The sequence below is a fragment of the Symsagittifera roscoffensis genome, chromosome 6 (genome assembly GCF_963678635.1).
Source record: "Symsagittifera roscoffensis chromosome 6, txSymRosc1.1, whole genome shotgun sequence".
NCBI classification, from domain to species: domain Eukaryota; kingdom Metazoa; phylum Xenacoelomorpha; order Acoela; family Convolutidae; genus Symsagittifera; species Symsagittifera roscoffensis.
In genome coordinates, this window is record NC_087067.1 from 22,322,782 (window position 1) to 22,338,888 (window position 16,107).

The following is a 16,107-nucleotide window of genomic DNA, read 5'->3' on the forward strand; positions in this document are numbered from 1 at the left end:
TATATGAAAAAGCCTTTCATCGTGTTACTTTCTTCGAATTGAATTTAAAAATCAATTGAATAAAATATTTGAAAGAAAAACACTCGGCAAATAAGCAGACAAAAATTGGACCGAAATCCATGAAGGCTACAAAAAAAAGCAATTTACACGTGAATTTTTTTAGCAGTAGACCCAGTAACGCATCAACTCTAGGCAAAATAACGAGATATAAGATGCAACGTGCTGAAAAAGGAGATCTTATAATTTGAGATCATCCTGTGAACACAGTTGTTTACGGAAAAAAAAGTGTAGTATCCGATTGCAATACTCTTGCTTATAGTAAAGGTAAATGCCAGGAATCTATTGTCTGGCCAGGTCTAATCAAGTCTTAATCAGATCTAGGTCAAATCAGATTTATATTTGATCAGATATGTGGGACGCAAGAAGTCACATCACTGCAGGTATAGTCACGGGACAGAAATTTCAACTTTAAGCTTTCAAGCGATGAAACGAAAATTTTTGTTTCACGTTATCTAAAAAATGTTTCCAGGCATCGTTTCGCTATTTAATCAGAAGGGTGATAGAAGAGTTCTTTTTGTTAAGTTCTCAGAACTTTAGTAAAAGGCCAAAACCTGAGCCGAATTTTATTTCGTAGCGATTCGTTTTTTTTATTTATTTTTAATTAAAAAAAACTTTATACCTTATACGAGAGCCTAGCTCAGATACTTTCAACGATTAACTTTAACTTCAAAGTTTCAATTTGCTTCTACTGTTTAAGGGTACTTTTTGGCACTAAGAACACTTTTCTCAATCCTTCTGATTAAATGTCCAAACGATGCCTTTTAAACATTTTTTGCGGTTTTTTCCGGTCATAGGCTATACAAAACAGTTTCATCCAGCATATGTCAAAATTACAGCCGTGAATCTTTAGTAGTTGCAGAGAAAACGGCACGAACGTGAAAAAAAACTCAGAACTTGGGAATTTTTACAGTGACAAGATCCTGCTTTTGATAACTTACTTCAATTCGAGTAGTCTCTTTTCTAGTGGAATATTGGCTGAAAGGACCAGTTATTAGATCCTTGATTTTAGGCCATTTTGCACTACGCGTTTTAGCCTAGAGACCCAAGGCTTGTTCCGTTATTCCTAAGAGCCCTTAGCATTTGTAGAAATAGCATTGACTAAAACTCGTATTTTCAACACAACGAATAAACAATGCAACATGTACTAATCGCGAAGCACCTCGACAGAAATAATCAAGAAATGCTTCAGCTTTCAAAGAACATTTTAGCAGTAGTTATTCACATAACATCAACATTACAAAGTATTCTCAATTTCTTGGAATATTACAGGGAACACAAATATAGAAATCTGGAAATTATATAGTTCTCAAAGATAATTTCCAGAAATATTCCAGATTTTGTCTGAGATGTTAAAATAATTACTGCGAGTACTTTTCTCGGCTTCGATGAATGCTAACCGTGACTTGAACGAGAAATAAGATAACTTATTTACTTTACTAGATTAATACTCGTCATACATATTACTACCATATTAGAATATAAATCATCATAAATGATAGAATAATAGCAACCCAACGTGTAACAGACCGAGATATTTCATATCTCGAGCTTAAAAGAACTTCAACTTGAACACATTTTTTGATCCAAGTTCTTTCACTGCACCTTCAAAGTTTTTCACGTTTTAAATTTAAGAATCCTTTTTAAATTATGAACGCATCTTGAGTTCCAGATTCTTTTTGAGATGGTGTTTAATAATTATAGTCCTGGTGACCACCTGCTCTTGAGTTGTACATTCTCTGTCTTTCGTATCTGCCCCCATTATTTCCATTCATAGGCACGTTGCGTTGTCTCAGGGGTTCTCGCTTCCCACCGCCTTGTCCTCTCGAAATGTCATCATTCCTGTAACCTCCTGCATGATAGTATGACCCCGTAGTCTGAGAAATGAGTTCACTCACTGGAATCGCATGTCCCGTTGCGTTGTTCATCACCTTCAGGGGTTCGTAGGCTCCAGGCATTGCCGGTATTCCAGCGGGCGGTCGCATGGCTGCTGTATTTCCACTGTAGTAAGGCGAGACACCACCTACAAACAATTCACGTTGACAGGGACAGGTCTAGCATTTAGACCAGGGGCGGTGGCCAATTAAAAAAAAACGGATTTTTTTCGACTAATTTAGATCGATCAAATACATGCACTGAGCTTTCTTGAAACGCGAAAAAAAGCGTTTTCTAAGATCAAAATTGAATTGTCTCATTGAAAGCAGCGATTAATCTAATAAATCAGTTTTTAATTTTAGAATTTCAGTCACCGCGAGCAGACAACTGATCAACCTACAACTCAGCACATCTGAAAACTATCAGCAACATTAGGAAAAAACTGAGAAATCAACACGAGACAATGATATTTGTTTCCAGAAAAGTCCACAACCAACAATTTATCACCAGACAGTTAAAATTAAACAACTTCCGAATAACACTTCTATTTTGTCAAGCAGAATAACAGAAATATATGTGAAAGTAATAATTCCGAATCTTGCACCAACATAAACACTGCTAAAAGTGAAGAGATGCCCGCATCAAAAGCCAAAAAGATACCTTGCGACATGTTTACAAGAAGCGTATCCCTTTTCAAGGATGAGTTTCCTCTAGGATATCCTGAAATTAACTAAAGAGAAGTCGATAAACTTTTGAAACGCATTAAATTGCTGGTGCTTAACTCGATGAGGCCTTTATTATCATTTGACCATCAAAATCAGTTAACCTAAAACTATTCTACCATGAAGTAATTTAAGAAAGAAATTCACTGCAATACGTCACACGCAGGGTTGCATTACTATCTGATTTAGATTCTCGATTGATTTAAATCCGATTTTTATTATTTTACCTTGAGTTTTAATGAAAACGTTTTTGTTTCAAGAATCAAATAATTCATGTGAAATTACTGATTCAGCAATTAACTGCGTCCAAGTTGAAATTATGCGAAGAGTTCCGTAATCAATGTAAATACTGCAGAGCTGCGTTGTAAGTTTACCCCTGCACTCAGCCGGATGACGCAATGAACAGCGCAGTTATTTTTTTTTGATTTTTTTGTTCGATTAAAATCGGATTTAAATCAGGTTGATTTTAATCATGCAACCCTGGTCACCCCTTTCAAATACCTGCCGCATCCGTCTGCTGCTTAATCTTCTTAAATTCCATGAACTCTGCGAACAACTTCTGGTCTGGATAGCCTGCTACCGCCATAAAGGGATTCGGTGCATACTGCGCTGCTGCTGCTGCGGCCATAGCTCCCGCCATACCAGCAGTGGAATGAGCCATCTCATTCTTCGGTCGCTTCCGAAGAGCATTTGTCTCTCGGATTAATTTGAGAGCAGTCGTGGCGTCCTTGCCAGCAGTAAGTTCGGGTTCCCCATGCGCAAAAGTGCAGGAGTCCTCATGATAACAGTAGCCTCGAGACATGAAGTTATTGCACAGCACTGTCTTGTAATTTCCTCTGATTACCTTGAAACATAAATACAAAAAACTAATTCACAGAAGTGAAGGGGAGCTTGGAATCATTTACAATACAGTAGATAGACATGAAAAATTTAATCAGCCTTTAATGATGATGAGACCTCTTCTCTGTCCTCAACAAAAGTATTGCACTCAAGGAAAGAAAAAACTGACATGTTTTTTGAAAACACTTCAACTGTAAGCCCTTGAAGCTCGTTGAATTTCACAGACAATTTAAGTTTGACCCTTTTTGATAAAAATTAACCCAATTTGAAAAAACTGGATCAATTTGTACAATTTTTATTTCGCATGGTAATCTGATCATTGAATTCATTTTCGAAATTAGAAGTAGATCGCATTTTTCAAGACTTTTACATTTTTTCGTTCCATGGGGCAATTTGCCTTCCTTTTAACAAAAGAACTGAGGTAAAACTGAAAAAAGAACTGAGGTAAAACTGAAAAAAAGGCCTATATAAGAGTAATCACTAATTCAATACTCTTAAAAACTACTGCATGCTGACCGAAATAGCAACTAAACCAAAGCCAGCAGAAAGTATCAATGAGATCAAAGGAAGCGAGCTCAAGGAATGCGATTGACAACTTTTTCAGAAAATCCAATTAGAAAAAACAGGGTCAAAAGGTAAACTTAAAATCAAAACACACGATCGATATTGGTCATTCAAGTTTTTTCGCATCGCTTGCACTTTTGTTAATGGAGAGCATAATTGCCTTCCTTCAGTGAAATAATTTGAATTGAACTAAAAAACATTTCTGAAGTCGAACCGTAAAAAAAAATTGATCGCTAAGAACTTTAAACAGAAAAAGCAGAAAAACAACGCGACCTATATATATATATATAAGTGTTTTCACTCCATTTATTGCTCTTCAATTTTTCTTAACTCAAAAAGAAACTATCGACATGTCCTTCAAAATTTTTTCAATGTCAGAATAACCACTCGGCGGAAACTTCCAGCTTAAATGCAAACACGACCATAAAGAAAATGTACACAAGGACACACAGAGGCGAAGCTTCACTTTGCAAAAGCAAGAGTGAGAAAATGCCATGAAGTAGCTATACAAATGTTAAAGAAAAAAAAAGAATTTTGAAAAATAAATTACCTCGATGAGAACCACTGCCTTACGCAACTGTGCTACTGACGCTTACAGAACTGAAGCACTAGTTACGCATAAAGCGGACAACCCATGCTTTTAAACTAACAATTTTAGGCAGCAAAATTGCCCCCAAAAATCAGTTTATTTTGCCAACAGACATAGCCAACAGACAGAAAGCAGTAAGAAAAAATTGAAAATTCGAAAAAAACATATGGCCTTAAAGCGTTTTGAATTTCAAAAACAGAGCCAATCGAAGATTGGAAAAGAGTAAACAACGCAAGAAAAGATAAAAAAAACACTGATTTCCATGAAAAAATTTCAACTTTCGAATTTCAAAGAAAAAAATAGATGCCCTTTAAGCTCTTTGAAATTCTAGTACAATTTATTATTGGCGCTTTTTTGATAATATGAACCCAACTAGAGAAAACTAGATCAATATGTAAAATTTTTATTCAGCAGGAAATCTAAAAATTAAATTCTACTTTCGAAACTAGAATTCGTTCACGTTTTGTGCGCCATTTCCACGTTCGTATTTGGAGACTGTTATTTAAGTCACTTTCAGCAGATGAATTTCAATTGAACTCAAAAAGTGCACACAATTTCAAGGCTTTTTCATTTAAAAAAAAACAAAAAACTCAGCAAGTCCTATATAAGAGTCTTCAGTACGTTCATTAATCTTAAACTGTCTATGATTGACAGTTTTTTAGTGTAAGAAAACTAGTCATTCGCAAAATGCGTTAAATTGACTGAAAAACTGATTTCTAGAAATAATTTCAATTTTAGTGAACAAGGACCAGTTGCCAATTTGTTTCAGGCTCCACTGTGAAAGAATGAGAGCATGTTCCGGCGAGTTATCATTTCTACAAGAAGAAAAACGGGCAATATTTATTTAGAAGTAAAACTTTTTTGGTACGGGAAGGTGCCAACAGAAGCTAGCCAACATCAGCTCATCCCTTATAAGAATGTTTTTCTTGACAAGGAGAAATTAATATTGACATTTCGAAATCTTGATAGAACAGCAATTGGCAAAGGTTAATCATGATATATGACTCGACCCATCTGACCTTTGTGGTAGCTGATTTTTCGTAAACAAAAAACGACCAAATTGTTTTTCGTGAACAAAAAACAACAACCACAACAAAATTTTTTTATTACGAGGCCAAACTGCATTTTGTGAATTGTAAGCGGATTCCAGAACAAGGACGCTCCCTTTGTTCTTTCATTTTCTTTGATCGTTCCGACTAAAATTTAACATGTTTAAAGACTTGTCTCTGAAATCAAAGCACATACCGACAAAAAATTGTGCGCCTATCCAGTGCAGAGTTTGGCCTCGCAATATTTCTCATTTTTTGGTCGAACATGTAAAAAATAAAGAAGCAACATAATTAGTAATTCTACATTGTGAATTCAACATGAGAAATGACCAAAAAAAATCTTATATCTTAATTCAGTTTTTTTCAGAATTTTATTCATCACAAAAACTGATCACCAAAAAACGATCGCTTCTCCATGCTATACAACACTAATTGTAAAGCAATAAAAATATTAATTTTTCCGAATAACTTTTTGCAAAGAAGGTTCAAAATCATGAAAAAATTTAAGCAGCTTATGAAAAACTGAACAGCTGCTACATGACAGTCATTGCCGGAGCGCATGCAGCATTCGCATACAATCAATCGCATGAAGCCCCTGAAAGCGTTTGTTCGACAAGTTGTCTAGTGGAAAAAGTCTACCACTCGATTTGATTTACTTGCTACCTGCCCGTAAAAAAATTAGCACCTAGAGCCCAAATTTACCTGTAAAATACCTTTAAATATTTCAGTTTCAATTAAATACAAACTATATGCAATTCGTGTTGAACCGATTATCTCTCATCCATGCTTTGCTACATTATATGACATTATACCATTTATTATATACTTTCAATCTGCAATATATTTAATTCTGTTTTCTTACAAAGAGGCAAAGCAACAAATAAGTTTTGGAAAATAAAAAGACCTTGCCGCAACGGGTTTCAATCTCCCGACCTTCAGAGGTAGACTCATACGCTTCCATAACTGCGCCAATCAACATATTTTCAAACACTAGCCACCAATACGGCGGATACAATACATGTTAAATTGCCAAATAGAATTAGAGCAGCATACAGATACTGAAATTCAGCACTAACTTATGCGGTTGAAAAACAAATTGAACTCGAATACTAGAAAACAGGCCACTTTTTTGTCATAGCTTTCTAAAATAGCTTTTCGCTGTCACTTTTTTCAAAAATCGCTTTCGCCTGTTTTTAAAATCGCTTTTCGCTATCGCCTTTTTTTAAAAATCGCTTTACGCTTATCTAAATGCAACGCTTATTCGCTTAATATTTTTCGCACATTTTGCTATAGACGTTTTTTCACGGGAAAAAAATTCAGAACAGATATTGTTCCGACTTTCGAAGAACGCAACGGAACTTTTATCAATGGTTTTTTAGAATAAAAAACTTACTTGCGACAATTTTTGGTGAAACTCTGGGCGTCTGAAACCGCTTTTCAACTTTTGATAATGTTTTTGAAAGTTCGCGACCACTTTCGCTTATAATCCTTAATCGTTGCTTATTACTGCTACAGACAATGCTAGTTTGGTTTTGCCAAAGTAGCGGCTGGAAAAATTTCACGGACTTCTTTTTAGGGCAATTTCAAAAACCTTAGCAAAAAAATCAAATCATCGTCTGCGACATGAACAATTGGCAACGAAATAAATCGCACGGTATTGTTATTTTATTAGTTTTGTATACCTTGGGAGCATCTGGGTTTTCAACCCTCAACTCCTCTTCCCCGTGAGCATAGTCGCAGTTGATTCTGTTGCAGTGTCCAGCTTGCAGGTAGATCTTACATTGAACACACTTCCACTTGGGGTTCTCAGCTATCTTGGCGTCAAAGTCACCTAGGAATACAAGTATCCCTCGTATTCATGGCAAGAACTGTCAATCACAAGAAAGAGTGAAATTGCACTTCGCATACACAAGCAAAAACATGACCGATAACGCTACTGGGAAAAACTGAAAAAGTCTACAAATTTTTGAGTGACGCCCGCCAATTATGACTCTACATAATTGCTAAGTGACGAAAGCCAATAATGACGCATTAGCAGTACCAGTCAGTTTGAAAAAAAAGTCTACCAACAAAAAAGCCTCAATTTATAGAGCGGACGTTAACTAGCATACGAAAAAGTTCATTAAAAACATCCGACCCTGCCCAGGTTCGAACCCTCTTATTTTGTTGCTGGTCTCTTTCCCTACCTCTATTTTAACTAGCATTTTAACCAGCATACGAAAAAGTTCTTTAAAAACATCCAACCCTGCCCAGGTTCGAACCCTCTCATTTTGTTGCTGGTCTCCTTCCCTACCTCTACGCTACAGATTCATAATACCTTGAAGCTAAAGTGATATTTGTAATTTTATAGTGTGTTAATATCCTTAGCATTGGCTGTACTTAATAGCTGGATTAAAATGAACACTTTCAAAATGAACACAGTTTGTCGCAACTGCATCGCAACAATATTTGCGACTTAGATTGGAAAAAAAGAGAGTTCATACTATAACACAAGCTATGCTTGTGTAAAAAATTAACAAAAAATATATCGTTTATAATGCGCGTTGTGATGAGAGAACTAGAAAACAATCTTACAAATTGAGGCATAATCGACTAAAATGTCTTACTTTTTGCATACTTTTTGAATTTCAAAAACCTTTTATTGCCACGGAAACGCTAAATGAAGCTTCAAACATTTCCAGAGGTAAAACTTAATTTAACGCTTAAATAAAGGCTTTTTGTCTTAATACAATTTTTAAAGGCACCTAATCCGTGTCTGGACAATTGTGCCCAAGGCATTTATCTCCCGGACAAAATTGTCCGAAATTCAAAAAGTGTCCAAGACATTTGGTTCCCAGACAAAGTTGTACAAAAATTTTCCACCTAATTGCCACCATAAATAACAACCGGACTACGTCGACAAGATATCAGCAGACAAAAAACAGGACGACAATTTTTTTATGAAACGGAATATTTCCTGTTCTAAAACAAACAGATCCTGGTCAGATTCAAATCCACAGATTTGCCATCCCAATCGTATTCGTTACCTCCAGACTGTGTGCCGGAGACGCTTGGAAACTTGAATTCATTATGAACCAAGATACCAAGTGATTCTGTTTAGCAAGTTGTACCCAAAAAAAGTCTATATTCGATTTGATAACGCTTGCTAATCGCCAGCGTAATTAACTAAGATCAAAATAAAAGAAAAACAAAAAAAATAATTCTGCCAGTTCCACATTATGAACTGGCAGAGGCAGAAAATCTTAAGAACACGGTCAATTCTCATAAAAAAATAATCCAATTAAATCAAATTTACCAAATAAGAATTAGATACGCAACGTTAAAGAGCTGGATCACACCAAAAAAAAGATAACAAAAAAGACCAAAAGTAGAAAAAAGCGGCAAAAGTAGTATCACGTTCTCTCAGTCCTCGTGAAAATAAGTGTCGTCTTAACAGCTGTGATCTCGTTCAAGGGACATCGTTTCAAAAAGCCCTTTATAATACTTACCATCAAACCCAACAGGTCTCAGCTCGAATCTGCCATGTGCGAAAGAACAGTTCTTTCCACTAGGACACACCCCAAGAGAACTGTAGTTGTGACAGAGACTAGTCTTGTACAGGGCTTTGTTCTTCCCTCCCAAGTTGCCTTGAACTTTCAATTCTGCTTCCCCGTGCGCGAACACACAAAATTCACCATTGGGGCAGAATTCATCCTGCTCGTACCTAGAAATAATTAAACTTTTGATGCTTTCAAACCCCATTTTACTATTTCAAAATTTAACCTAATCAAGATCTGAACATCTTAGATCAAACAGAATATTTTGATTAAAAACTGAATTTTAATGAGCTCCAAAACTTCTGTTTCATTTGCACACCGTCAGCCAGATTCGTAGTAAAAAAAGTAAATCTCAGGCACATGGTGAGTAAAATTCTAGTTTCACAAAAAGACGTATCTTGGAACAAGTGAGAATAATCACATTTCATATTCTACTTTGTTTATTGCATGAATAATTTGCATATGAGACCTTAGACACAGCTTTGTCTTGTATTTGGGGTCGTTTGGGTCAGGTGAAGAGACATTTGTGAGTTCCTCCTTGCCATGGGCGAATGTACACGATGAGGCCAGATGACAACTTCCATGTTTCATAAAGTGGATGCACAGCGCCGTCTAAACCAAAATAAATTGAGTAGTAATTATACAGCAAATTATACACGGAATTCACAAAGTGACAAAATGAAAGCTACAGGGTGTTTTCAAAACACGTTTTCATGTATCACATCATGTACTCATCTCTCATTTCACTAATACCTAAGCTGTTGAAACCATTCTTTTCGCAATTGGTGGCTGAGACTCGCCGAATTCTGATGATATGTTTCTTTCCGTAGAATTTCTTTCTATTCACTCATATTTCCGCTGTTAATCGAAATTTCACTGTATTTTGAGCTGAACAAGCAATTACAATGCTGACTTAAAATATCCGCTAAAACGAACAAAACTGAAGTGTTTATCTTACTTTTTTCACATTGGATCGAAATTACAAATAAAAGGATGACGAAAAGTATCTTGGAATTTCAACAGAATCACAATGGTGTATTTTATTTCGCAAAATTACATCTTCAAAACGGGACAATGCAGTGAAAGTTCGATAAACAGCGGGACAATGCAGTGAAAGTTCGATAAACAGCGGGAAAATGCAAGAAACACAAGCAACACAAGGTAATGAAACAAATCATCAAAATTTGGATAATCGCAGCCATAAGTTGCAAAAAGAATGGCCTCGATAACTAAGGTATTAGTAAAATGAGGAATGATACATAAAAAACGTGTTTTGAGAGCACCGTATGTCAACAAAAATTTCAATGCGTTTGTCTCGACAAAGGAAAACGCAGTCGCCAAACAAAATCAGCAGCATTAAATAAGCATTTAGTATCCCTTACTTCAAAAACTTACAAAGCCGAAAATGTTTGAGTAGTCAACTGTTCAGCCGAAAACAGAAAAACGTTATAAAAAAAACTCAGTGAAAAGAAAAATTTGAGCTATTAAGTTTCATATCTCAAAGTTTTTACAAGCCACCTCTCATAGTACATAAAAAATTCACAACGACAAAGTATAGGGTGACTAACAAGATATAATAAAAGCTGAACCATTTACGAGAAGATGCTGATGTTTCATTACAAAGAAAGTTCAATTTCTTATAGATTTATGATAAAACTTATTTAAAGGAAAAAGTTTGGTAACCGATTAATTCTTACTTGGTCTCGCAAATGAATATACTCATGTAACAAGTTGCAAATTACATAAAATTAACAAAGGGCGCAAAGTCTTTTTTTTTTTGGTAATTTCTAATAACTTTATTATCAATTGAAAACTAAGGTTTTCGATCAATTAACTTCTTTTTATTATTGTACCGAGAAAATTTGTTTCCTTTATTGTCTGCTTCGAAAAAACCGTGCAATATTAATACATAAGACCTTGTTGCAGAAGAAACAAATCTGACCACAGGGGCGAATTGGAGCTTCGCATCATTTGCGATACAACGTAAGCGCCGCATTGAAAGCTAGCGAAAAGAAAGACAAAAAAATTCAACTGAAAAAAAAACAGTCGAAAACACAAGCAACAGCATTAAATAAACTTTTAGCGTTTGCTGAGTAGCAACTTCGCCCAAAATACGTAGGTAGATGACTATAGGGCCAAAAAAAAGGGAAAGGGTTGTCAAATAAAAGAAGTTTGAGCGATTCGATTATGAAACTTTTAAACAAAACCGTCCTGGATTTTAGATTAAAATAATATTTGATTTTTGCCATTTAAACAGTAACAATATAACTAAACGAAGGCGAAACATAAGCTTAAGCTAATTAAAACTCGGAAAAAAAATAAATAATACGAACTCAAAATCTGAGTTTGTAAACTGACAGAACAACAGGACTAGTGATGATCGTCGATTAACACCCTGGCTTTCGAAATTAAGCCGTCACAAAAAGCAGACAAATTTCAGTCTGAACATAAGCTGAAAAAAAGCTCTGGCCAGGACTCGAACTCGACACATAAGGATGAGGCAAGCGTGTTACCTCTTGACCACATAGGAAGGAGCCTCATGATACCGCCAGTTCACTTGCGACACAACAAAAACATTGCATTACAACATTGTCACTAAAAAAAACGGATATTTTACATGAAAAGTCGAAATGTTATATTTACCAAAAACTCATACGCTTGTTTCGGATGATGTTCATAAAGAGCTTTAAAAGAGCATTAGTAATCATTTAGCGAGCGACAACTAAGCCGACAAAACTTGGGTCGACAAAAACAAAACTGTTGTCATAAAAACTTGATGGCTTCTTGATATAATCCGAGCAGAGAAACAGGCTGGCGAGGAAGATGCGAAAGAATCAGGACATGACACCAGCTCGCGAGGTAACACGACAAGACATGACACCATCTCGCGAGGTAACACGAAAAAGAGTGGAGAGACGCCCAGTGCCGATAAATTGGAGAAGTTGGAACAAAAACAGAACGCAGACAAGTTCTATGAGAGAACAGAAGAACTGTTCGAGGACTGTCAAAAAGACTGGGACGACATCGTCCAGTTGCTGATGCAAGCGGCAAAGGAAAACTGTGGGCTCCAGGAGAGACAAGCAGCCAACTTTTGGACGATTGGTCACGAAGAAGAACTGAAAGAACTCCACAACTGCATTTCGGGCTTGGTGCAACGCCGCAACAAACTGATGGGAAGAAGATGGACGAAAAGCACAGCCAACGAGGCAGACAACGAGTTAGAAGTGACGAGGGAGCAGCTGAAAATTGAGAGGAATAGGATGAAGAGAAGGCTTCGCCAATTGGAAAGAGAGAGAGGCGGAAAACGATCATCAACCAGTGCGCAACGGCGTCAGAGAAAGGTGACCTGGGTACCGGCTACAGCACGCGCGACAGCAAGCCTCAAACCGGGACCACTTTAACCACGGACGACTTCAAGCATCAGTTTCAGAAGGTGTCCAACAAGCGTTTCGAGACCGAGCCAGGAGAACTTATGAAGGCAGTCAGCGAAATGGGAGAACATAGACAGGAGGAAGTTTTCCATGAGGCAAAAAAAAACCTAAACAAGATATCGACCATCAGAGAGGTTAAAAAAGCCATGAAAGGACGGAGTGCGCATGAAGTACAGAGGTAGAGAAAGCAGTTGTGAATCTGGTCATCTATACGTTCAACCAGAATGGGCCAAGCCTAGCTGATCGACGGCTGACGCGAGCCAGATCATCATGCGCATTCAAGAAGACGTGAAGGATTTGGTGAAGCGACACAGAAGAGTGAACGAGCCGAGCGACAAGGACCCTGAGGCACGCCTACTGGATCTGACAATGGCCTAACCGAGCGTGAATAGGCCGGCTTTGTGGGAGATGTTGAGACTATATGATTTTAAAGGCGCTTTCCTGGAGAGCGTAATGGATCTTCACGAGTCGAGGTTTGAGAGAGGGTTGCCTGTCGTAACTGTGCCTGTTCGACATTTACCACCAAGTTATCATGCATGTTGCGGAGAGAGCTAGAGATGTGAAGGCGAAGGAGAAGGATATAACTGAGGGAGTTAGATGGCGATGGATACCAGGGAGCAAATTACCGAGCCTGGACAAAGTCGACAACTACAATAGCGAAGGATCCACTTTAGTTTTTCCCTATCTTTTTTCGCGGACGACACGACCCCCGTTAGTGACACTGAAGAACGGGAATATTGCGTGAGAGCGATGGAAATCGTGACGGAAACCTTCAAGAACGAAAGCAAGGAGAAGAGGCTAGAGTTTGGCGGAGAGGACTCGGCCGAGGATGTTAGAAGTGTGGTGTGGACCGAAGAGATCTGAATAAGCAGAAAGAAGAGAGCAGGAAAGTTGTGGGCAAGAGTGAAAGCGCGGCTTAAGAACACCCGGATCACAAAGAAACAACAAGCAAGAGTGGTGGAAGCTTGTGTGGAGAGCGTGCTCCTGTTTGACGTGGCCGTCAGAGCTTGGTACGCCTCAGACATCAAGAACCTGCAATCCTGGGTGGACAAGTGCTATCGGTATATCTGGAGCAACAACAGACAACCGACACAGTTGGAAATGCAAGAGAAAGGAAAGAACATGCAGGATAAGAGGAACAAGCTGGGCGTGAAGTCTCAACAATGGAAGATCGAGAAGACAACACTCCAACGCATTGGCCACATACTGCGCATGAGCAACGACAGCCTGGCGAAAGCAACAGTTTTGGGTGACTGCAGAAGTTGGACGGAAGACCGAAATGCCCCGGAAAGAAGAGGCAAACGGTACTTTAGTTAAAGAAGATCCTAAAAAAAAGCAGGCATAGTTGACGAGTGCAGACGAATTGGCAGCCGATAAAAAGACCTGGCGGAAGAAAATAAATGAGAGGATGGAACACCTGATGTGAGGAAGCGGGCCCTAGAAAGGCCTCCCCAACTGCAGAAACTTCGACAACGTGCGCCCAGTGTGACAAACAGTGTAAGAGCAAAGCCGGCCAAAGAATTCACGTGAAACGTATGCATGAAGACCCACCACCTTTGAGTGCATGAAATGCAAAGCCACTTTCAACACCGAGCACACGAAAACATATGCCAGAAACCATAAAACCCGGAAGGGGTTCATAAAATACAACAACCACCAGAAAGAGCTTAGCAATTCAAACGCCACGCGCCACAGAAGAACAGACAAACATGGAAGCAGCAAGAAACTATAGGACCAGAACCAAGATCTGCCCAGACTGGACTGTCAAAACTTGCAACGAATATTCCAGACACAGAAGGACGTGCAATCCGGAATCCTTTGAGTATACCCTTTGACCCAGGCGTTAATGCATAGAAGAAGAAGATATATTCAGAGATCAAAATTGAAGCAAAACTTTTCCACAATTCATGTTTTATTAACTTGAAAATTTCAAATTCGAACCTCAGACATGGAAACCTTAAGCAAGGCTAGTGGCATGCCATACCCAATTGAAAAGATAAAATTTCTATTTTATGAACGCTTTTTTGATTTCATTATCTTGGTACTCGACAGCAAAAATCATCATCCGTTTTACTTTGCTATGACAGCGCCAATTATTGAATCATCAAGTAAAACGAGTGTGACACTGAAAATGCGCTCAGCCATGAGCCAGCCGGAAGTTATGTCAGTGAATGAAATTTGCAAGACTTTCGTAACTGTAACAACTATTATGAAACAGTTAAGCATTTTCTTGGCTGGTATATACTTTGGGTCGTTTATATACTAAAAAAGAAACAATCGCTGTGTAAAAATTTTCGGATAAACATGAGCAAAGAACTAACTTTATAGGTCCCTTTCTTGATCTCAGGTATATTCTTTGAAGACGTGTTTCCAACCAATCTACTCGACATGGGTTCCTTCAGGGTATCATGGTGTTCTGCAATTGAAGGCATGATGTCATCAGTTCGAATTTCAGTTTCACCATGAGCCAGCAGACAGTCATTTCCCATTTGACAAATTCCTCCTTGTTCAAAAGCAGTGCATAGCTGCGACTTGTAAATCTGATTCTCAAAAGACCTCAGTTCTCGGAGTCCATGCGCAAAGGTGCAATCCGATCCAGCAGGACAATTTCCCTTTAAGAAGTTGTTGCAGAGTTTTTTCTTGTACGGAGTCTGCGCCAGGAAATCGTTATTCATACTTGATGTTTAATAATAATAGTCTATATGTATTAATAGTCTATTATTAATAATACAATTATCTGAATAACAAGACGTCTGCAATCTAGCTTTACGCTGACACTTTTTGGTATTTCATTTCAAACAAAACAGCGTGAAAATAAGCAATATCAGAAACGCTATATGGACACAGAGTGTGATAACGATTAGTTCAAGTTTTCAGATTATGTGCTCAAAGCAATTAAGTAATATGAAATAATCAAAATAAAATGCGATAAATTTACTGCTGGAATAAAGACGACACATTAAGACTCAACAACAAGAATAGAAACCAGTATATAAATAAAGTTTTAACAATGAAAAATTTTGCGACTTGATGAAAAATTGGGTAAAAATAACTGGTGATATATACAAATCTTTTAACGAAAAGGAAACTCGCGCCTTCTTTTTGTCTGCGTACGTACATACTGGATTATATTGAATTTCAAAAAAAAAACACTTTAATTGCGCATCGAAATTAATTTCAATACACAAGTGTATGTCAAATGTTTTCTGTTTTTTTTTCTATCAATTAATAAAAATAATATAACATCATTAGATACGCATAGTTACAATAACAATGAACAAAACAAAATCTATTACAATTATCGATGATTACTTTTCACCTGAGAGCTTCAAGGTGGTTTATATATAAATATTATTATTATATAAACTTGAAGCTTTTCGATGAAACTTTACCATGAGTTGCCACAGAGGTGTCTTCATTAAATAATAATAAATAATAATTCTT

General features: G+C 37.3%; 1 protein-coding gene across 2 annotated transcripts; it reads right to left on the reverse strand.

Moving 5' to 3' along the window:
* Positions 1–1,149: 1,149 nt before the first annotated feature.
* On the reverse strand, positions 1,150–15,431 carry LOC134848086 (uncharacterized). 2 transcript variants are annotated; one of them, XM_063865426.1, is made up of 7 exons: positions 14,985–15,431; positions 9,702–9,844; positions 9,185–9,399; positions 7,379–7,527; positions 3,156–3,498; positions 2,593–2,652; positions 1,150–2,080 (listed from the first exon to the last, which is right to left on the reverse strand). In XM_063865426.1, the coding sequence occupies exons 1-7, from the start codon at positions 15,336–15,338 to the stop codon at positions 1,749–1,751; spliced, it is 1,596 nt and encodes a 531-aa protein (XP_063721496.1). In that variant the 5' UTR covers positions 15,339–15,431; the 3' UTR covers positions 1,150–1,748. The 2 variants fall into 2 exon arrangements, with proteins under 2 accessions (XP_063721496.1, XP_063721497.1); XM_063865427.1 differs by lacking the exon at positions 2,593–2,652.
* Positions 15,432–16,107: the final 676 nt, after the last annotated feature.